Below are 22,978 nucleotides of genomic sequence, written 5' to 3'. Positions count from 1 at the left end.
GGAATGGATCACGATTCTAGAACAGTTTGGTCATAGCTTGATTCCTTCTAACTTGGTCGGAATCCTTCTTTGAATGTTCATAGGTCCAAATCGCATAGCCATGAGTTCACCTGATTTGTAAAATGAATATCTTCTTCATACGAATTTTGATTGGACTGATTCCATTTTGAGATATACTCTAGATGTGGTAAGAAAGTATCCCAAATGGTTGTTTGGCTTGAAGAATTGATCTTCGACTTCGTTCGTCTTAAACAAGACTCAAGGATTCTTATTGGATGGTCTCATGATCATATCATATATAGAAGAAACACGATTGGGATTGAGAATGAGAAGGAAGACTCCAACATTGTATAGAAAAGACACATCTACTGGGATTGAGAATGAGAAGGAAGACTCCAACATTGTACGTAGTTGTTGTGAGCTAAAACTAATGTTGTTGTGAGCTAAAACAACCATATCGATTCATCAAAAAACCCATAAAAGCTCTGTAACTATGTGGATATGCCAACCAAGTGCTAGATTTGGCTGATGTATGACTCATTCTAAAAATAAGGATCAATAACTTGAATTGATTACAAATAAGAATCATGATCAACATGTTGGTATCATTTATTTAACTGATATTTAATTTGTATCATTATATTAAATAATGTAAATTATTTTGAAATATTTTGAAAGTGATGTTAAATAATGTTAAATATTTTGACATTGATGCAAATTAAAATAAAATTATATCACTTTTAATGAACCGATGTTAAATTATTTAATTACTACATCAATAATTACAATTGAAACTAAACCACATATTATGTATCATTTATTAATAAATCACTAGATTCGGACCCGCACATACGTGCGGGGTTGATTTCAAAAACTAAGTTTACTAATATGTTTGTAAACAATTTTTTAGGAATGTCATTAATTTTCAAGATCCACACTCTACATCGTTTAGACAAAAAGAATGATCGAATTTGTTTTTGTTATCAATAAAAATAACTACATTAAAAAAAAGTAGTAAAAGAAAGCGGTATATATATATATATTTTTTTGTTAACCATTGGGCCACAACATGATAGTCCATTAGCCAAATCCCTATATTCGTAGGGAGCAGGACTCGATCCCTGGTGTAATGGTGCCTTGTGCATTAAAGACTTACCATGTTTTGGGACAGAAAACAGTATATTTATTCTGGGAAAGAAAATGCGTCTCTTTCCATATATGTTAATTAAGATTTTTCCATCGCATAACTAATGTTTTAATAATAATTTAACTATTAGAGATCTTATATTTCAGTCCAACAAATAAGAAAATATGTAAGAGATTTAGAACTGCATATATGTACGACGTTTTATTGGTAGATATATTTATTTGATATGGCATTTAGAACATAAACTTATATTGGGTTGCTTTCATAATATTGTTATTGCTTCACCATAAATTTTGGATCAATAGTGAACCCTGATCGATTGTGATCTGGATTATTGATCAGCTAGAATTCTGTTTAACTCGGTAACCATCAAACCAATTAAAAACACCAAAAAATTTATGAACCGGATGACCTAAATATAGTTGTCAAACAGGTTAAACCGTCTGCTATATAATAAATTACATTATATTGATCCACAAAAAACTCGTCCCATGTAATCCACATAAGTAAATGTTATGTATGCATCTATCATGCTTGAATCCGTGTTACCCAAAATTCTCATCCTCATATTTTCTCCATAATAGTTTAGATAATATATTTGTTTTCCGAATTACATGTTTCCTTCCCTATAGATATTAAATTAGATGGTCATTTTAGAAATATCAAATAATATGTTACCAAAATTACATAAGTTTCCATATATACATTATCAATATCAATAATCTGATTAGTTATGAACACTTTTTAAAACGTTCATAAATATTGGCTACTTATCAAGTTGTTGATTTAATTTCAATTATTTTGTAATTTGTAAAGAATGATCCACAAGTTTATTTGACAAGGATCCAACGGGTCAAAAATTAGCTGGTCTTTACAACCAAAAAATAAAATTATCTTTTTGATATTTTATCTTCCAATCAAAAATATTATACCCGTAAAATATGAAAAAAAAATGTAATATATTAATAAACAATTTATTTTTTATACCACACATATATATCTATTACAGAACTACATGTTTTTTTCATCTATATAACTCTAAAATACAGTAAAATAAATCACAAGTAAAGTATACTTCACGTAAGAAGTGCCTTAATTTTACTCCTCCGTGTTTACTTTAGAAAATACAGACATTACAATCGTAAATCATTTTTAAAAGTCTTTTAATCATGCAATTTCAAAAAATTGATTAGACTATGGGCCAGATAGTTTAATCATCCAAGTTCTCGTTTTTAGGAAACTAGTATAACCTTCTATCCTAATGTTCACTTGTACTTAATCTTATATACAAAAAGTAAAACAATAACTTTAGTTTACATATAATTCTGAGACTATAATTATGAACTTCCCTTACAAATTCTAAGCTAATTATGTGGGATTAATTTAGTTAGATTATTTATGGTAGGTATTAATATGAGCCGATTTTTATGTGATATGTATATGTTAGATATTAATTACTCCCGATTTGGAAGTCATGCGCCGAAGATATTGCCATTTGGGTTATCTAATATTAATTGCATCCGATTTGGTTCGGTTAATATCAATCTGTTTGGTCATAGATTAATATCAACCTGTTTGGATACACAATTTATATATTCTTATTCTATTTTCAGTGGCATTTCATGTAATAATCTCTTAATCTATGTCTACTTATTAAAAATGCTTTCCTTTTAATAGTATAGATATATTTTTTTGATATGGCATTTAGAACATAAACTTATATTGGGTTGCTTTCATAATATTGTTATTGCTTCACCATAAATTTTGGATCAATAGTGAACCCTGATCGATTGTGATCTGGATTACTGATCAGCTAGAATTCTGTTTAACTCGGTAACCATCAAACCAATTAAAAACACCAAAAAATTTATGAACCGGATGACCTAAATATAGTTGTCAAACAGGTTAAACCGTCTGCTATATAATAAATTACACTAGATTAGGACCCGTGCTAGAGCACGAGTTGAAATTTCTTTTATTTATATTATAATTTTATAATAAAATACGATTCTGAAGATCATGATTAATGCTAGATTAGGACCTTAAAAACTTTTAAAATCAATAATATAAATTATATTTTATTCTAAAATTATAATATAAATAAAAGGAATTTCAATCCGTGCTCTAGCACGGTCCTAATCTAGCATTAAGATTTAATTTTTAATTTCTGAATACGATTCCCGAAGATCACGATTAATCTTGTTAAATTAGCGAGATTTGATTACTTTATATGATTGTGAGTATATTTTTATCCCTTTAATAACTTTTTTTATTGATGTGGTTTATCAATAAAATCTGTGGAAAATAAATTGGTAATATTATGATTCTAGATATTTGGAACCATATACGTGATCTTCCGAAATAAAGTTTGGAATATCCATGAACTATCAATTTAGAATAACCCGTTTAAGATTTTCTGTTACTACTAAGGTTTTATTTGTTACAATTAATATATGGATTAATTTATAATATATGTATAACCTATTTGTAACCATTTATTAAAATTATAAAGTCTACCAAAATAATGTTGTGTACTTCCGTTTTATTATAAAGGGGATTTGACCCGTGCTGTAGCACGGATTATAATCTTTTTCATTTATAATTTAATTTTTATTTAAAGTGTTGTATTTTCAAATTTTACTTTTTTAAAAATGATCATGTATGTTTGTTGTTTGTCTTTTATTTTTATTTTTATAATATTTTAAAACAATCATAGTTTTAAAAATATGTTTTCTCGGAAAATGTTTAAAATGTGGATTTTTGTATATTTTTTCTTCTGATTAATAGGCCATATGTGGATTGAAAGATACTAAACAAACGATTTACAATGCCATAGTTGGGCCTATGTTATCGTAGAAGCCTATTATGTATTACTATTGTTTATTATAATATATTATCCGATTAAAAAACCGAAGATATATTTGCTCTACGATTTATGGGATTTATGGATTTATTATTTGTTATTTATATATGAAGAGTTGTTAATTTATGATTAATGTATATCTTTTATATAACCTATTTGTATGCATTTGTAATCATTTATAAAAAATATAAAGTCTACAAAAACTAAGTTGTGTACTTCCCCTTTATTAAAAGGGAGATTATATTGATCCACAAAAAACTCGTCCCATGTAATCCACATAAATAAATGTTATGTATGCATCTATCATGCTTGAATCCGTGTTACCCAAAATTCTCATCCTCATATTTTCTCCATAATAGTTTAGATAATATATTTGTTTTCCGAATTACATGTTTCCTTCCCTATAGATATTAAATTAGATGGTCATTTTAGAAATATCAAATAATATGTTACCAAAATTACATAAGTTTTCATATATACATTATCAATATCAATAATCTGATTAGTTATGAACACTTTTTAAAACGTTTATAAATATTGGCTACTTATCAAGTTGTTGATTTAATTTCAATTATTTTGTAATTTGTAAAGAAAGATCCACAATTTATTTGACCAGGATCCAACGGGTCAAAAATTTGCTGGTCTTTACAACCAAAAAATAAAATTATCTTTTTGATTTTTTTATCTTCCAATCAAAAATATTATACCCGTAAAATATGAAAAAAAAATGTAATATATTAATAAACAATTTAATTTGTATACCACACATATATATCTATTACAGAACTACATGTTGTTTTCATCTATATAACTCTAAAATACAGTAAAATAAAACACAAGTAAAGTATACTTCACGTAAGAAGTGCCTTAATTTTACTCCTCCGTGTTTACTTTAGAAAATACAGACATTACAATCGTAAATCATTTTTAAAAGTCTTTTAATCATGCAATTTCAAAATTTTGATTAGACTATGGGCCAGATAGTTTAATCATCCAAGTTCTTGTTTTTAGAAAATTAGTATAACCTTCTATCCTAATATTCACGTGTACTTAATCTTATATACAAAAAGTAAAACAATAACTTTAGTTTACATATAATTATGAGACTATAATTATGAACTTCCCTTACAAATTCTAAGCTAATTATGAAAGATTAATTTAGTTAGATTATTTATGGTAGATATTAATATGAGCCGATTTTTATGTGATATGTATATGTTAGATATTAATTACTCTCGATTTGGAAATCCTGCGCCGAAGATATTGCCATTTGGGTTATCTAATATTAATTGCATCCGATTTGGTTCGGTTAATATCAATCTGTTTGGTCATAGATTAATATCAACCTGTTTGGATACACAATTTATATATTTTTGTTCTATTTTCAGTGGCATTTCATGTAATAATCTCTTAATCTATATCTATTTATTAAAAATGCTTCCCTTTTAATAGTATAGATTTAAATTAATATCATTTACATTTGTGATTTAAATTAGCTTGGTGTACATTACCAATGACTCTCATTGTACTCCACATAAGTTGATTTTTCAAGGAATCTTTTCGTTGGTTTTTTTTCTTCTATTTTTTAAATTTTCTCGTTAATCATAAGGGCCGGGTTTTCAGGAACCATTAACTGTAATTATTTCTTATACATTTTATCTTTCAAACTATAAAACAGTACTATGGCTGCGGTGATACATAGAAATTAAGGGCACTTGAGGCGACCACCACGAGTGGTAATGGAGGCATAGCACGGGCAGAGGTGGTGGTTTCCGGCTGTGCCTGGTGGAACACAGTTGCAGCGGGAACAACAGCTGTTGCATGCTCTCAAACACAGATTCGGCCTAGACGACTTGCTGCATCTACCTTTGCATCTCCCATCACAATCTACACACATATATGATGATAGTTTCATACACACATGTCTAGTTTCAAAACTCATCAAAAGTGAGTATCTATAAACAGCAAAATACGTACCAATTTTCACTACGCCTTCACCGACTTGTGCACCTTCAGCAGCGTGAACATGAAGCTGGAGAGAATGATCAAATAATTATCATGCATTAATAGCTAGTGATTCATTATCATTGATCAGCGTATGATTCAAGTATAGTATGAAGCAAATTACATTATGTGGTTCTTATAGAAATAAAGACAAAAATATGAACCTCATAAGTGATGTGACAGAAGAGGATAAGCAATAAAAGCAGTGTACTTCGGATAATTGCCATGTCTACGAAAACATGCAGTTTTTTTTTTTTTTTTTTTTTGTTAAAATGAAAACATGCAGTTTCGTGCAAGATATAAAAAATATTATCTCTGATTCTCGTTTTGGTATTTCGGCTATGATTATATAAACCTAACACCTCTTTGGGTATATTTATAGTGCAAATCCAAATATTTTATTGTTACAACTTTTGTATTTTATAACAAGGTGGACGATCGTGCGTAGTTTTCATTTTTTTTAGCTAGGTTCGATAGTGAAGACATGTGTTCGAGATATAAGTGAGTGTGGTGAGTGTTCTCACGTTTACATGATGATGTGGAAGGATATGAACATGCCACCAAAGTAGAGTCCACATGCCACCCAATGGCAACGACCATCTCGTTGAAATTGGTAATGTTCTTTGCAAATTTCAATTTTAATAAGAAGATTTGGTGGCAGCTGAAGAGCAAGCATCTTCAATTTGTTAAATCACATAATTCGATTCACGCATTCTCTTTTACACGCGTATATTTTACAAGGTATGCATGTATAGTGTCGTCGTTATAGCCATTTTGATAAATGTGATTTTCTTTATAAAATTAAAATTTTAGAAAAAACTTGTAAAATTATTTTGAAAAGTATAATATAAAAAAGAAAGAAAAAATAAGTTTGAAGAAATTAAGTTGATGATGGTGAATATTTTTTGTGAAAATGTAATAGTAAAGTTAATTTAAACTAAGGTGTGATAACTGATGTGACACCACCACGTACGATGGTTCGGTTAACCATAACCCGGTCCAATGCATCTTGAACCACACGCTCTGACTCGGCGTCTAAAGCATTCGTGGCTTCATTAAGTAGCAACACTTTAGGGTCTTTAACAATTGCTCTGGCTATGGCTCAAGCTTTGGCTCTTCGCCAAAAAGATCGGATGAAGTCTCCTGATTGAGCTTCAGGATTTCACATAGAATTGGTGACCATCAAACCGTGCGTTTCCTCTCTACAAAACACATACAATTCATTAAACTTTCTAATTTCGTGAATGCTTATTGACACGAAGTTCTTACATTGTACTTGTTGATAAATACTAATTAATTCTAAAAGACATTCGTGAAAATTCTATCCTGCACATAAAAATAATCAAAACAGTAAACATTGCAATATAGAATTGGAATCAACATGTAAATACAGTACAAGCAGTTCACTCTTCTCAGCATTATCTTGCTTGCCTATCTAAGCCATGTAACTTCCCAAATTGATATACAATATAGTGACTTGTGGCATAGATACCAAACCAGACAATCATATTCAACAAGTAAAAGACATAGATAAAGGTAAAAGAAATGAGAAATTATATTAACAGTGATAAGCGACTTTTTGAAAACAACATGGAGCTTGCCATGAACCCTAACTAAGGTCGTGCCAAATAAGATTTAGTAATTATAAGAGAAACAAAACGACTCCAGATAATTTAAACTTTCACAATCAACCAGAATCAAAATCGAAGACGAGTGTTTTTGCTGAGATAGAAAAAAATATAAAAAAGGATACGTAGTTTGAGAATACTTACTCATAGAATTAACAGCCAACGGATTAGAGCGGATTATAGATTGAATGACGCTACATCACCAGATCTTGTCGTAGAGTGAAGATCCGCTGATGATACTCCCTTCCCCGTTTATGTTTTTTTTAGAGTACGGCTGAGTCCTCGAGACATGGTGAAGCGGAGAAGGAGAATGGGAAAGGTTAGATAATTTGAACGATGACATGTAATCAAAATTGAGTTGATGTGTATTAATTGTTATAATTTTATTGGTTATTGGTTTTTACTAATATGTCAGCTCTTCCTTTAACTAAAAAACTGATATGTCAGAAGAGGAGAGCAACACATTCTAGTTTTATTGTATTGATGAGTGAAACACGGCTCTATCCATGTTACATATACAAATTTTCAACAACACGAGTGAACCAACATTTACTTACCGTACCTAACGCGTAAACTTGTTTATTTTGGCAAGTCGTTTGCGGTCTTGGTAACATATTTATTTTATTTTGAAGGTGTTTTGTATATAATATCTACATATATATACAAGAACTTCCATTAATGGAGATACCATTTTGATTTAGTAGAATCACTCCTAAATTTAGTACACACTCCGCTACTAAATGACATTGATATGATGTGGCATTGGCCTTCTAACCAAGAGATCTTTCACCACACACGTGAGTAAATCAATCTCCGTACCAAGAAATTGCAAAAATGCTTTTCATGTTCTTCATCTTTATAATTCTTTGTTGTGAAAAAATTCACAGACCCAAATCATCATTGTTTAACACCTTAGTAGCTGTAAATTACCAAAATTTAGAAATCCCAAGAGCTTCAAAGGTTTTCATCCTACCATTTCCTCTCTCATCTTGGAATATTTTGTTGCTAATTTCCATTGTTATAGATGATCCATTTTTTTGCAGTCTCTAATTATTTTGAAATTTTTCAGGGTAGTTATACTTACAAGTTACAACAAGACGGGAATTTTAGTTGTCCGAAAGTAACGTTACGGTTTGATACGACTCATACCAATTCAACAACCATATAACTTCTCATTAGTTTATAGCTACACGTACATATACGTTTGTCTTTTAAAACATAACACATGCTATATATATAGAGGTAAATATAGAATTTAAGGGCATTTGAGACGGCCACCGCGAGTGGTAATAGAGGCGTAGCAAGGACAAAGGTGGTGGTTTCCGGCAGTACCAGGTGGCACACAGTTGCAGCGGGAACAACAGCTGTTGCATGCTCTCAAGCACAGTTTCGTTCTCGACGATTTGCTGCATCTACCTTTGCATCTCCCATCGCAGTCTACAATCAAACGTACACACATTCAAAAGTATAATCCGCCTTAAACTCACCAAAAGTATATATTTGGTTTTTTGTAGCAAGGGGAATTCCAAGTATTAGTCCATATAGATTCCTTCGTCCAAGACCATTAGCTTGTGATAACATCTCACTAAAAAGCGTTAAATGTTTGTCCATAAAGAAAGATAAAACTAATTGGGAAGAGAGTACTGAACCCATCAGAAATGTTAAGTTATGTACAAACATTAACATAAACATAGTTTACAAGTTAGGGTTACGTACCGATTTTCACTACGCCCTCACCAACCTTTGCGCCATCAGCAGCATGAACGTGAAGCTGAAGAGGATGATCATTCATCATCACCTTTATCAGTTATTTCTTATACATATAATTTAAACATAATATGATTCAAGATACATTAAGTGATGCTTCGATATATAAAAGACTAAATTATAAACCTCATAAGTGGTGAGACAGACAATGATTAGTAACAGAACCAGTTGACATCTTAAGCTTGCCATATATGCAACTTCTAAGAGTTTTGCAAGATATAAAACTAATTTTCTCTGATTCTGGTTTTGGTATTACGGCTATATATGTAATTGGCTTTGACATTTCTGGTATATTTATAGTGGCTAACCAATTATTATTTTATTGTTTACAACTTTTGTATTTTATATCACTGACAACTATAACTACTAATAATCCATGTATGAGTTGGATGGCCGTAGTTGTCTTTGTATAAGATAATGAACAACACTATATATGGTCATGGGTTTTTGAGCTAATAGGCTAATAATGTCCGAACACTCATGAGTCTTTAAAATATTTTGATATAAAATTAGCTTATTTTGCTTAATAAGATTTTTAGTTCAATATTTTGATGTTAAACTCATGCTATATTTTAATGATATGATTAACTACAATTAGTATGGACTTCTCTGCGTATATAGTATGGTATAATCGGATTTAAAATATGGTCTGAATGAAGAAGACAAGTGTTTGGAGATGTAAGTGTACTTGTGTGTGCTTTCACGAGTAGAAGATGACCTGGAAGGATATGAACATGCCAGCAAAGTAGAGTCCGCATGGTACCTAGTGGCAATGCTCGTTAATTAAAGAGGTAATGTCCAATACAGAATCATAAGATTTGGTGGCAGCAAAATAGCAAAACTCCAATTTTTAAAAACATACATCATACGATTCACGCGTTCTCCTTTTACACGCGTATGGTACTACACGAGGCATGTGTGTTCCACGTTGAATCACCCGACTCTTATCAAAAATATATGATTCAAATAATTTTTAGTTAAAAGTAATAACAATTATTCACTTAAACGAAGATCAATGATTCTTTATTTAATTCGCTGATACAAATCAGGTTTTGCTCTAATTCTAAGATAACAACACTCAAATACTAAGTACAACAATATCAACGATCACTCAGTTTGAAACACTAAAACCGAACCCAACACCGAGTGCATTGAGCAATACAATCTCCTTTACAATCCACATTGTACCCCAACACTTTCGGATTCCGAAGCAACAGGTTCTTTAGTTGCTTACCCGAAATCCCCCATTGGTTTTCCAAAATCCCAATGTTTGGTTTCATCTCCTCTTCTAAGCTGCAACCGAGTACCTCCGGAAACTTCTTCATCACCTTATGTAGATCTTCGTCCGATAAACCGAGACTTCTAAGGAACTCAAGTATTTGATTCAAAGTTTCCACCTTTGGATTCTCTTTCGCTCGCTCTTCAGTCCAGTACGGCGAGTGGACATGACCAAACGCTTTTCCAAGTATCTTGTCTTTCTCCTCTACGCTGAAATCAAAACAAGACAGAGCTTCTTTGCATTCTTCCCATGTCTTTGGATCTTCTTCCTTAGAGGTTTCCACTTGTTTTGTTGAACAAAGCACTACCCATTTGTTTCGTGAAACAAGAGATGCCCTTACTCCTCCAATGACACCATGATATGACGTGTTCATCCTCAATGGTAAAACATTATTGTATGTTACAAGATCAGACTGCAAAACAAAAGCAATGTATTATGTACCATGAGATTTCAGAAAAGACCATTAGTGCATAAGGCTTTGGTCAGCGAATATGTTACATATACAGCAGAGTGGCGGACGCATTTCGCCGAACCCAGTGTTGCCAAAGGTGAAGCTAAAGAGTTTCCTAGCATCTCCTGTTTATCAGCAAACCAAGTAGTAACTATGATGCAGAAGAAACCAGCAATTACATCCTAAACAATGTTTGTATCAATTAACAAACAAGACTATCATCGCATACGCAGCTCTAGTTCTCTGATAGTGCATTAAGTTCGTTAATATGTAAACCTCTTTCATTAATTGTTTTTAAAAGACATTCGCGATCAAACAAAAGCAACTATCCAATACAAACAGCTCTTCTAAACCTCTCAAACTAACTTCATATACATATACATTCATACCCATCAAGAACACACTGAAGCTAATACTAAATAAGTAATAGCCTCCTGAATACAATACGAGAGAGTATCATAATCTTAAGGACAAAACCGTGAGTGAATTTGTTAAGTAACTTGACAGGAACAAAAGCATCAGCTTGGTTTTTGTAGTTTCATCTACTCTAATTTGAGAAGACATACTGATAACCTCAACATCGCAGAGAGTTGATGAACAGAATCATAATGGAACTATATATTCTTCTCAATTACATATAATCTAGACAAAAGCAAAACTCAACTCTTCTCCCACAAAAAAAAAAACACATAATTACTTGTCCATAAACCAATTCAAGAACCCCCTTTATAATAAAAATCCCAAATTTTGCATAACCCTAATCGAATTCGAGAATCTAATTCATAGGAAACTACAGATTGGGAAAATTAGTCGACAAGGTATAGAGAAAGGTGATACCTTTAGTGCGAACTCCGTCACCGGAGAATCCCGAACCACAGAGTCAAGAAGATGTGTAACCGAGTCAAAAGTTTCACGAACTCTCTGATACTGCGATTCAGATATAGGAACCAACCATTGTTCGTTTTAGAGATGATGAGGCAGGCACACACACAAGTCGCTTTCATTAATTTTGCGTCTTTACGTTGTTTCCAACAGTCAGTCACGGATTTGTGATGTTCGTAACTTAACCGGACCCGGCTATTTTCAACGGTTTCAACTGCGATTCATATGTCATACCGGGTGATTAAATTTAGGTGAATTATTTTGCAGGCTACAAAATGACAAACATATGGCTATAGCCTATAGGCAACCAAAAATTTGGTGACATAATCTCTTAAGAAAGTTTAGTTATTTATATTTTAAATAATTATTGTAACATCTTGAACTTTCAAAAAAAAAAATATTTATTGTTAACTTTAAAAATGAATAGAAATACTTATAAAACCAGGGAACTTATCTTTATCATCATTTTTGTTATTATACAATAAATTATTGTAAAATTTGATAATTTGATTTTTTTAATAGCATATGTTGGATTTTCCTTAAAAAGGTATGCTTAACTCCACATTTCTTAGGAACATTGATAAGATCGTCATCAATGTTGCAGATAATAAGCAAATATATCCTTGTATGAATTTGGTTTGAAGTTTGGACCAATGATAAGAAGAGGGTAATAATATTTTATAAACTTGATGGTAATGACGATGAGTTATATTAAATATTATGTTACTTCGTATGATTAACTTACATTTTTTGGAGATGAATAGTGAAATTACAAAAATTGGCAACTTAATAGACTTTTTAATTAATTTTACGATAGCTTTAATTGATAAGTTATTATTGGTCAATAAAAATGGTCTTAATTATTGATTTTGTCTGAACGAATTAATATTTTACAATTTGTTTAATTATATGTATAAAACACTGATAATTAACACATGTACAACTCAATGATGTAACATTATGAAAAAAGAAAAACAATAATTAAGAAGTCTAAAGTAGAAAATAGTTCTAACTTATTTATGAACATTTATAATTCTATAAATTAAACACCAGTATTTAAAAGACCAAATATAATTATTAATAATCTGCACATGAATCGTTGACCATATACACATACACATGCATGTAAGAATCAATAAGCATATAGAAAATAAAGGATGTATGTAAAATTTTGAAAACATGGCATATAAGACTTCTTAGTTTCTACTTTCTACTAGCTTTCTAGTGTTTAAATTATTAAATTATGTTAGTAATGTTTTATAATTTAATTAATTTTCCTGACATAATTAATACATATATGTATAGAGGGAGAGAGGAATTCTCCAACATTTTGAGATAAGTGTTCATTGTTCATCATTTCATGTGAACTAGAGTCTAGATGGCGCAATACTTGTAGATTTCTCGAAATAGTTGGTCACCATATAATATAAGCATAAGGTCGCTCATCATTCATATAATCATATATGTTGACACTGATGATTACAATTATTTGTTGATTTATATATTTTCCCATGTGTCGACACGCCAATATTTTCATCTACTGATCTATTACTATTTGTTTTGTTTATAAACTCTTGTACACGTTTTTTACCATCATAAACATAATACAACACAATTGCTATGTAACATGAAGTTCGAGATTGACGTACAATCCAAGTCTAGCTAGTATAACACAGGGACTGATATACAATTTGGTTATAACTACACAACTTATAGACTATAGGTATGGATCTACTTTGAAATTAATCATCGTATCAATACTTGTTAATGATCGATTGTTGATTATTATTGTGTTTGATGGTTACTGACTTAACTCAATATTCTACAATTACTTTTACTTCGAATCATAAGGTGTATGAACATTATATTTTTTTTGCACTAAATGCATTATTTTGTCCATGAAACATATATGATACCAAAGTATGTATATGCGATATTTTTGTATTTATCCTCTAAAATTTATAAAATCATGCAAGTGTATCAATTTTTTTTTAATAATACAATGTAAAGAAAACTCGTAAAATGTTTATTGATTTACCTTGCTATTATTGTAAGAATATATAATACACCACTTGGTACCAAACAATATATCAAATGAATGCAATGATTTTGCTGATATTTATAAAACCTGTTTTTTTGGGAAAATAGTTAGGTTACCCATACACACCCACCCATCATAATGCACCCACCCATCATAATGGGTCGGATCCAAAAGGACAGTCTCGTGACTGCCACGTCATAAAAACAAACCGTTGCTGATCCAAAACTCACACACACACGCCGTCATATTACCCCGGAAGCGCGTGATATTTCACGCGCCTTCATCGCTCTCTCTCTCTCTTACCCAAATCAGATCGTTTTTTTAATGGTTGTTTAATTTTAATCGATCTTCTTCGTCAAGCATCTCTCAAAATCAAAAACAAAACAAGTTTGCTTCATTCATACTTCAATATTACTCCTCACATTCTCCACTCTAATACTTGTGTATGTAAAGAAGATTACGACGGAGACGTAGAGAGAGAGAGAGGCGGCGACGGAGAAGGAGGAGGAGGCTCGTTCGACAATGCGAGAATGGCTCAGTATAGGCAATCGGGAACGGAGAGATTTTTGGGAGGTCGAAGCGGTTACAATCCTTATGTCAACGGCGGAGCTTCGTCGGATCACGTAGCGATCGGGATCCGTAACGGCGGTGGTGGTGGTAATTTCGGAGTAGTTACGCAGCACGGAAAAGCTAGTCGATGGCGGCGATCTGCTCGTTTGGATAGGAATCGTCGTTTCGGTGTTGGCTCTTTGGTGTTTCTTCTTTGTGTTGTGCTTGTTGTTTGTGTTTCCGCTTACTATTATTTCTCCGGTTATACTAATTTTGGCAGAGATGATAAAGGTCAGTTCGATTTCTCGACTTTGAAAGTATGAACGATTCACTTAGCTAGATCCTGGTTTCGGTTGATAAGGAATTGAGAAATTGATGTTTTGATAGGATAAGGAAGGGAGCTGATGCGTTGTATTGCGTTTTTTTTTGCAGGAATTGATACATCTGAAGGTGATTTTCTCACGAATGTGTCAAGAACTGATCCTTTCAAAATACTTAAATTTGGTCATGGTTCAGTGTTACAAGGACGAGACTCGAGATATTGGGATAAGGATGATAGAAGACGGGATGAAGATTATAATGAGGATGATGTAGAGGTAGCTTCTGAGAATAAATCTGTTGCTGAGGAGAGGTCATTAGTGTCTGAAGTGAAGAAGGATTCATCGCTGCGCAATCCTTTCAAGGGTTCAGAATTGAAGGGGGTTGGTTTTTATAATGAAGCTGGACGTGATGAACTCAAGAAATATGAAGTGGAGTATCAGGCGTCTCTTATAAAAGGTGGTCAATCATTGAAAGAAAATGATGGGCATCATCAGCCGTTTGATACAGACCCTCATGGGGATGATTCAATTGATTCTCATGATACTCAAGGGGATGAATACGTTGATATGGGGCATGAGGGGGACGAAAATGAAGAATCACACAAAGATAATCATACGCACAATGAGGATGGTGCTGAAGAATCTCACAAAGAGAATGCATCCGTGTCTCTTCATTCCATGACCAAGCATCATAAAAATGAAAAGGTTAATGGAGCTACATCGAAAAGGTCACGTGGGAAGTCTACTCTTGTTGGTACGAGTGGTAAGTCTGGGAAAACATCACAACCTGATACAAAAAGACGAGCTCGAAGTCACAGATTTTCAGGTAATGTCTTCTAATTAGCTGGGTTGAAGAACATACTCTGGGCTCTTGCTTCTCAGAATCCTCTTTTTGTTTTAATCTTATAGGCGTATCTTGTGAGATGAAGCTGTTGAATTCCAGTCAACAAATACAAGAGCCATTGAACACTCAAAATTTTGCTACACCCTCCTTACAATACATACAGATGGAGGATAAACCCTATGGAGAAGAACAGTGGGAGCCTAAATTTGCAGGTCATCAGAGTTTACAGGAACGAGAAGACTCTTTCTTGGTTCAGAAACAGAAAATACATTGTGGCTTTGTCAAAGCCCCCGAAGGATTGCCAAGCACTGGATTTGATCTGACAGAAGATGATGCTAACTATATCAGTAGATGTCACATTGCTGTGATATCTTGTATCTTTGGAAATTCTGATCGCTTGAGGCATCCTGCTAATAAAATGGTATGATAAAGTAAGCCCTTGATGTATTTTCATGTTGTGTTTTCCTTCTTATTTCCACATCTATAATTTGAAATTCCTAGCCACAATTCTCTTTTAGCATCGGGTTAGATACATGGAAATAGCCCAACCTAGAGATTTAAGAAATTTTGTCGCACTTAGATACTCACTAGCTGAGATTTTTCAAGCTGAATTTGACGAATTGTTGAACCTGACTGGATGAGCAGTGAACTAATTTTGTCAACTAGATGAGTAGTTGACAGTTATATTTGAGTGCAAAATACTTTTAAAACAAAATTGGTCGCAGGAAAATATTGTGATGTATTTATAATTGCCATAGCCAGACGTACAAATGCTGAATTATGAATAGTTGAATGAACTCATATATATTGTTTGATGGGTTTTTATGTAATCATGAATTCAACCATCTCTTAAGCTCTATGCCCACCAGGAAATTTACATTGGTTCCCGTGACTTGTTAGTAGCTTCTACTGCGTTCATTTTGGCATGATTATAGTGCAATGAAAGCTAATAAACACAATAGTTACATATCCCTTTTGTATGTGGTTTCCTTTGATTACACGCTGTTATTATCAAATTTATATTCATTACTTTGCTAACCTGAGATTTCTTCCTTCGTTTAGGTGAGTAGTTTGTCAAGAAAAGATGTTTGCTTCGTTGTGTTTGTGGATGAGATTACCATGCAAACACTTTCTGGCGAAGGCCAAGTACCTGACGAAGCTGGATTCATTGGTCTGTGGAAGTTGGTTGTGGTGAGGAATCTTCCTTACGCAGATATGCGGAGGGTAGGCAAAATACCAAAACTGTTACCACACAGACTTTTCCCTTCGGCAAGGTGAGACTCATGTCGTAAGGATAGGTTTCAATAGGTCTAACTAGCACAATTTCTCCTGCAGTTACAATTAGCCAAAGTTAGAGGGACTAGACAAGCATTTCTCGGATTAGTATGAATGAATAAGAATCTACTGGAGAGGATATTAGTTTTCTAGCATATTGTCGCGGACCGATTCCGTACTAGTTTACGTATTTATAGTTTCCGTACTAAGCTACAAATGCAAGAGCCAAAATGGGAATACGTTAAAGTTTAGATGTTGGAAGTTATTTTGGTTACCCTCCTAAAGCTCTACAATTCAAAACAGAAACTCATCCGATGTATATTCTTTAGGTACTCAATCTGGTTAGACAGCAAGTTACGTCTCCAGTTGGACCCCCTAGTCATTTTGGAATACTTTCTGTGGCGTGAAGGGCACGAGTATGCTATTTCCAATCATTACGACCGCCATTGCCTATGGGAAGAGGTTGCACAAAACAAGAAGTTGAACAAGTACAATCACACTGTCATTGATCAGCAGTTTGAGTTTTACCAGACTGACGGGCTGACGAGATTCAATGCTTCAGATCCCAACAAGCTTCTACCCAGCAGTAAGTTCTTTTTGATAACTGCAATACGACATGATCAAAGCCCCGCTTAGGAAGCTTTGTCTGTAGTTTGTGGCCATAGCTGCTTGTGTTTGCTTACAACATGGACGATGAATGATTAGAAAGAAACTGGTCGATAATAATTACAAAAAAATGATTAGTGTGCATGGTAAAGTAACAAAATCTTATCAAGCATGATAAAGTAGAATTCTTTTGCCAACGATTTGCATATAAAATTATGCTAATACGTGCATTGTGGAATTTCACACAAAAGCTTTCCAATGCTGTGCATTTGTGTTTGAATCTCATGTGAAAATTGGTCACATGTATCTGATTGCTGTCAACTGCAGTTCAAGTCTTCAAATTTAAGTCTTCATTGTGGGTTAAATGCTTATTGGCTCCGAGTTATGCTATGGTCGACCAATAGATGTATTCAACACATTCATATGTTTTTCTTTTCTCACTTTGTGACTATAATCCTCCTTGTGTATGTTGTTTGCAGATGTTCCAGAAGGGTCTTTTATTGTACGGGAACATACCCCCATGTCAAACCTATTCTCCTGTCTTTGGTTCAACGAAGTTGAGCGCTTCACTCCCCGAGATCAGCTGAGCTTTGCATACACCTACCAGAAATTAATAAGGATGAATCCGGACACTCCATTTAATCTTCACATGTTCAAGGTAAAAGGTTCATGTTTCAATAACCTTCAATGAAACTGTTAAGAATCAAATATTGACCTGCTTATAGGCATATGTGAATTTGCATTGTTTCCACATTCAAGCTGGGTTTAGGATAGATAGAGATCTTGTACTTACGGATTTTTGCAAAAGTGGAGTTGGTATAGTATAGTCTGTAAGATATAAAAACTAGTATCAGAGCTGAATATATGAAACTAGTATCATGAGTTTGTAGAAAGTGATGAATATGAATGTCAGATGGGTTACTTGAATCAAATCCCTTTGTAGGAATGTGTCACAATGCAGGTTTGGCTATATTTTCGAGTTATGTTCATATCATGATCCTGACCAAAACGCGCGTATCAAGAAGAAAAATTCTAAGTTTTTTTTGTCCCTTCTGTAATATTTTCAGGATTGCGAGAGGAGAAAAATCACGAAATTGTTTCGTCACAGATCAGAGGAGAAGCGAAACCTTATACAAGCAGCAACACAATAACACAGACCATTTTTTTCTGAATGCTGTATATTATCGCGGCTGTATTGACTGTGAGTAAGAGTAAAACACCACAGTTAATTTTCTCTGAACTAACATTGTTGTGAGAAGATCAAGAACACCCACGTTTCAGGTGAGAACTCGTTTAGAGGTATACACATGTGATGTGATTTTAAGAGGGATGGAGGAGGAGAGGTGTTTCATTGGTAAAAAAAGGCCGATTCAATTCATTAACAGTCGTCTCAATGTTTAATTCAATTCATTGCTTCTGTAGGCTTTGTAGTCTGTATCAGTGTATGATTTCAACGAGAACCCATAAAGTTCTGATTGATTATCGCGAAAGCAGTTTCAGGTTTGGGTTCTGATATGGTATTGGGCATAAAATCCATTGAAGGTATTTCTATGATTTCAGTGCGTTATATTTATTAATGTCACTTTTGGTAAGGCCGATATTAATTTGGGACCAAACTTCAAACTGAGCTACTTGTATGGTACACTCAAATCCAACGCAATACGAAATGTTCCCGAAAATTTTGTTCTGTATGATGACAATGGTTAAGGTGCTCAAGACAAGAGTACACATTCAAGAAGCCAATTTTTCAGTATAACAAAAATATTTTGTGGAAAAATGATCAGCTAATAATAAGAATGCTATTTCTCTACAGCCGATGATACTAAGGCACTGAAGACCTTGAGGTATAAGATTATATTTACGCATATATAGGCAAAACAACCTTATGAACGTGATGAACTTTCTTGTCTCCGAAGTGGTACAGCTGCTTCAAGATCCTCTTCTTGTTGCTTGACCTGACGTGCAGGCCGTGGTGACTTTGCTGACTCTTGGCGTCTTAGACTGAGAATGATGCCTTCTTGTGCAAACCCTTTACTGTCTTCTGAATGTTTTGGAAGTCGCAGAAGCAGATGATTCTCCGATGATAAATCTGCATATTTTGTCGCGGTTGATTATTTGATTATGAACAAAGCTTGAAATGAACTTATCCTGCAAACAATCAAGAAACAAAAAAAATTGCTTACTTCCTTTAGACTCGCCATCAACCATATCTGCTGTTGTGTGAAGAAGAAACGTTCCAGATAGGATTGTGACGAACCCACACAACTCTGTCATGATCTGTGTTCCGTTCTGCCCATCCCAGTCCTGTTTAGGCATTGCAATCACCAGACAAACAAACAGATCATACCATTGCTTATGGCCAATTGTTTTGTAAACTGCAATGTAGAATATGATATATAGAGAGACAAAGAAACAAGTAATACCTTAAACATAATGATACTAGCCAAGATCGTCAATGATGTGAACATAACATAATATATGGGCGAAACCACTGCTGTATTGAACGTATCAAGCGCCTGCCAGAGAGAAAAAGCGAGAACCCGAAATAAATCTTCCTAAACCAGCATTTCATCCAATAACATAACCAAAGACAAAATGTGTAGAACTGGCACTTTCACTTACCTTGTTTAGATAGTTCATTTGTGTTAGAATGCACATAAGAACTATCACAGTGAAGACCCATGTTTGCGGGTATCCTAATTGATTCGTTCCAGAAAAAGTGAGCTTCAATGCTATCCCGAGAGCTTTCACGCTCATAACCTGTTTGGTAAACAGTCACGAACATTGTCACTCCAACAAGGGTAAGCCGTAAGAGATTTATAGAGTGATCACGTACCGATAACGATCCTATGAGAGAGCAAACACCGATATATACCATGACATGTGACTTCCCATAAAGTGGTACAAATTGAACTATAAGTAAGATGGCCGCTCCTACCACACCCGCGGCGTAGAAGAGAAAAGCTGTTAAAGAACACACAATGTGTCATGAAACTATCATATAATCTTAATGGGAGATGTTTGGACTTTGAAAGGGAGAGAGAGAGAGAGAGAGAGAGAGAGAGAGAGAGAGAGAGAGAGAGATGTTTGTACCAGGTTCTGTTGCAAGATTCCATACTTCTAAAACAGAATCAATATCTCGTTCTTGTGGAGCATGTAATGCAATTGTTACCGAACCAACAATACATAAAGCACAACCAAGGATCCCGAAAGTGTGTAGCTTTTCATGTAAGATGATATGTGCAAGCGAAGCGCTGCAACATAAACACAATAAAAAAGCTCAATGATTCTATATACAACTTGGATGGATAGGTTATGAAGCTATCAAATATAAAACCCAATCTATAGCAAAAGACTACCTAAGCCTAGGGAACAAACCGTTGTTATGCGAAACTTATGAGTTTATTCACACCTGATAATAATGCTAAGCGCACCGAGAGGGGTAACTAGAATGGCAGGTGCAAACGCATACGCGGCAAAGTTTGCAATTTCCCCCACAATCACTACAAAACAAGCAACATTGTATCTACCATAAATGTCATAACAATCTTCCAAGAAGAATAATAATGCCAACACCACAGTCACCAGCTAAGTTCAGGGTAAGAAATGTCTTAAAACAAAAACAGTAAGAATCAAGGTAACTCACTTGTTATCATGCCTATCCACCAGAGTGGCTCAAGCAAGTATGAATAACCTCCAGACCCTACACAAATGTCACCACCAAAAATTAGCCAAACAGACATGAAAGAAACACCAACATTGTACAAGATCTACGAGACTTGAGATCATTGCAATGAAGATTTTGCCATGTCCTCTACACCATTTTGCCATTGATCATATAACTCCCAGGAATTACAAAAGAACTAACAAAATCCACCAAAGAAAGCTGCATTTGAAAATTGAAAATTCCAGACACCTTCCAGATTAAATCAATAGCAAACAAAAAGTTTCAATTTTTGGCACTCAAGTCTCCATTTCAACACACATTTCAAGTGAAGCAGACACTGATTGACCAATAGACACATTCATAAACCCAAATTACCAATAGCAAAGTTTAAACAGCGCAGAAGTAGCGAGTGAGAATAGACCTGCTCTGAGACCAGAAGCACCAGCCCTCTTAAGTCCTTTCTTCTTCACAATGAAGCTGGCACCAATGAATAAGCTTGAAGATAGAGCCAAAACTAAACCCTTTACATTATCCGAGGACATTCCCCTATACGCATCTCTCCAACTTCCACCAGAATCCACCATTGCTTCTAAAGCACAAAACAAAAACCTAAAACTCCTAAATATAACCCAGGAAGGCCAAAAGCACCGAGCTTTAGCTACTGGGTATGCTCGATTTTGCGATTGACAGTGAAATGCCAGAAACTTTCAGATCTTGGGTGGCTTTGGATAAGAAAATGATATGGGTGTTGGAGAGCAAATGTTGTAGATTACAAAAATAAAAAAGTGACAATTGAAGAGAGAAGAAAGAGAGGGAAGGAAGGAAAGAAGTGAAGAAGAAGTGTTCAAGCATCTAAGAAATCCACACAACAATGCAAGCATCCAATAGAAAAAAGGAGAGATGGAGATGCGTATGCGCAAATTGCATACTGTACTGAACTGAACTGTGAGAAATGTGAGAAAGGTGAATCCTTTTGAGGCTTTCTCTTTTTAATTTGTCTTTCTCTTTTTAATTTGTCATTCACTTTACACATTTCTTCGGTATTATTACTTATAAATAATAATGTTTGTGAAATAATTTAATAGTAATCTTTTGGTGTCATTTCAGATTTTTTGTAGAGTTTGTGAAATTAGAAGTTTTAGATCTTTTATCTCTACTTTTTTCGAATTTTGTAGACACTTAATTCTTTACTAAATTTGAATCAGCGGTACACAATAATTTCTTTTATAAATTATAATTTCAATATATTATACTTTTTTCGTATTTTCATTTTTTATAGTATCATATTTTTATATGATGTGTCATCAAATTTATCTTAACTAAATTAAAAATTCTATTACTTATATCAAAGTAAATTGGTATTATTTTTGTGCTATTTTAATTAGTCCACATTAGTGATTTTGGTTTTCTTGTATCGAAAATTTTTCACAATAATTATTTAATAATCATCGATAATACTTCTCTCCAATGGTTCGATTCTCTCTTTAGTTTTTCCAGAGCATGTTTATCAACTGTTTGATTCTTTTGTAATCTCACTTCCAACTCTGTCCAACGTAACAAACAAATGATATGACCATCAGAGCTTTCATGTTCTTTCAGCCTTTTTGAAAAATTTCTCCAATCATCGTATCCTGTGGTTGCCAAGTAACAACCAG

The 22,978-nt window shown here is 33.5% G+C and overlaps 5 protein-coding genes across 6 annotated transcripts; 1 reads left to right on the top strand and 4 right to left on the bottom strand.

Annotated features, from left to right (window-relative positions):
* Nucleotides 1-5,626: 5,626 nt before the first annotated feature.
* LOC104721960 (gibberellin-regulated protein 3-like) lies at nt 5,627-6,480 on the bottom strand. Its single transcript, XM_010440040.3, has 3 exons — nt 6,179-6,480; nt 5,988-6,042; nt 5,627-5,897 (listed from the first exon to the last, which is right to left on the bottom strand). Exons 1-3 carry the CDS (start codon nt 6,239-6,241, stop codon nt 5,716-5,718), a joined length of 300 nt encoding a protein of 99 aa, XP_010438342.1. The 5' UTR covers nt 6,242-6,480; the 3' UTR covers nt 5,627-5,715.
* Nucleotides 6,481-8,794: 2,314 nt separating this feature from the next.
* LOC104721927 (gibberellin-regulated protein 2) lies at nt 8,795-9,689 on the bottom strand. Its single transcript, XM_010440007.3, has 3 exons — nt 9,536-9,689; nt 9,359-9,413; nt 8,795-9,079 (listed from the first exon to the last, which is right to left on the bottom strand). The coding sequence occupies exons 1-3, from the start codon at nt 9,596-9,598 to the stop codon at nt 8,898-8,900; spliced, it is 300 nt and encodes a 99-aa protein (XP_010438309.1). The 5' UTR covers nt 9,599-9,689; the 3' UTR covers nt 8,795-8,897.
* Nucleotides 9,690-10,410: 721 nt separating this feature from the next.
* Nucleotides 10,411-12,236, bottom strand: LOC104721917 (uncharacterized). Its single transcript, XM_010439997.3, has 3 exons — nt 11,977-12,236; nt 11,187-11,264; nt 10,411-11,100 (listed from the first exon to the last, which is right to left on the bottom strand). The coding sequence occupies exons 2-3, from the start codon at nt 11,259-11,261 to the stop codon at nt 10,534-10,536; spliced, it is 642 nt and encodes a 213-aa protein (XP_010438299.1). The 5' UTR covers nt 11,262-11,264; nt 11,977-12,236; the 3' UTR covers nt 10,411-10,533.
* Nucleotides 12,237-14,171: 1,935 nt separating this feature from the next.
* On the top strand, nt 14,172-19,210 carry LOC104721907 (uncharacterized). Its single transcript, XM_010439986.3, has 7 exons — nt 14,172-14,902; nt 15,044-15,757; nt 15,841-16,196; nt 16,838-17,049; nt 17,380-17,636; nt 18,136-18,314; nt 18,724-19,210. The coding sequence occupies exons 1-7, from the start codon at nt 14,593-14,595 to the stop codon at nt 18,805-18,807; spliced, it is 2,112 nt and encodes a 703-aa protein (XP_010438288.1). The 5' UTR covers nt 14,172-14,592; the 3' UTR covers nt 18,808-19,210.
* Nucleotides 19,211-19,420: 210 nt separating this feature from the next.
* Nucleotides 19,421-22,352, bottom strand: LOC104721896 (putative magnesium transporter NIPA5). Of its 2 annotated transcripts, none has more exons than XM_010439976.3 (9): nt 21,745-22,352; nt 21,303-21,359; nt 21,069-21,159; nt 20,750-20,910; nt 20,493-20,620; nt 20,279-20,416; nt 20,080-20,172; nt 19,840-19,960; nt 19,421-19,745 (listed from the first exon to the last, which is right to left on the bottom strand). In XM_010439976.3, exons 1-9 carry the CDS (start codon nt 21,905-21,907, stop codon nt 19,540-19,542), a joined length of 1,158 nt encoding a protein of 385 aa, XP_010438278.1. In that variant the 5' UTR covers nt 21,908-22,352; the 3' UTR covers nt 19,421-19,539. The 2 variants fall into 2 exon arrangements, with proteins under 2 accessions (XP_010438278.1, XP_087338444.1); XM_087482318.1 differs by having other exon boundaries at nt 21,069-21,182; nt 21,745-22,279.
* Between the last annotated feature and the right edge of the window lie 626 nt (nt 22,353-22,978).

The sequence above is a fragment of the Camelina sativa genome, chromosome 2, assembly GCF_030686135.1.
Source record: "Camelina sativa cultivar CO46 ecotype springtype chromosome 2, ASM3068613v1".
Classification (NCBI taxonomy): Eukaryota; Viridiplantae; Streptophyta; class Magnoliopsida; order Brassicales; family Brassicaceae; genus Camelina; species Camelina sativa.
The sequence above is the reverse complement of the archived record's forward strand: the minus strand, read 5'-3'. Positions and strand labels throughout refer to the sequence as shown.

Coding starts and splice junctions, on each gene's coding strand:
- LOC104721960 (XM_010440040.3), bottom strand. CDS start 6,241: ATGGCAATTATCCGAAGTACACTGCTTTTATTGCTTATCCTCTTCTGT. Junction 6,043..6,178: donor TCTGTCACATCACTTATGAG/GTTCATATTTTT, acceptor CATTCTCTCCAG/CTTCATGTTCACGCTGCTGA. Junction 5,898..5,987: donor TGAAGGCGTAGTGAAAATTG/GTACGTATTTTG, acceptor ATATGTGTGTAG/ATTGTGATGGGAGATGCAAA.
- LOC104721927 (XM_010440007.3), bottom strand. CDS start 9,598: ATGGCAAGCTTAAGATGTCAACTGGTTCTGTTACTAATCATTGTCTGT. Junction 9,414..9,535: donor TCTGTCTCACCACTTATGAG/GTTTATAATTTA, acceptor CATCCTCTTCAG/CTTCACGTTCATGCTGCTGA. Junction 9,080..9,358: donor TGAGGGCGTAGTGAAAATCG/GTACGTAACCCT, acceptor GTTTGATTGTAG/ACTGCGATGGGAGATGCAAA.
- LOC104721917 (XM_010439997.3), bottom strand. CDS start 11,261: ATGCTAGGAAACTCTTTAGCTTCACCTTTGGCAACACTGGGTTCGGCG. Junction 11,101..11,186: donor TCCGCCACTCTGCTGTATAT/GTAACATATTCG, acceptor TTTGTTTTGCAG/TCTGATCTTGTAACATACAA.
- LOC104721907 (XM_010439986.3), top strand. CDS start 14,593: ATGGCTCAGTATAGGCAATCGGGAACGGAGAGATTTTTGGGAGGTCGA. Junction 15,758..15,840: donor TCGAAGTCACAGATTTTCAG/GTAATGTCTTCT, acceptor TTAATCTTATAG/GCGTATCTTGTGAGATGAAG. Junction 16,197..16,837: donor GGCATCCTGCTAATAAAATG/GTATGATAAAGT, acceptor TCCTTCGTTTAG/GTGAGTAGTTTGTCAAGAAA.
- LOC104721896 (XM_010439976.3), bottom strand. CDS start 21,907: ATGGTGGATTCTGGTGGAAGTTGGAGAGATGCGTATAGGGGAATGTCC. Junction 20,621..20,749: donor GAATCTTGCAACAGAACCTG/GTACAAACATCT, acceptor GTTCTTTAACAG/CTTTTCTCTTCTACGCCGCG. Junction 19,746..19,839: donor TGATGGCGAGTCTAAAGGAA/GTAAGCAATTTT, acceptor CAAAATATGCAG/ATTTATCATCGGAGAATCAT.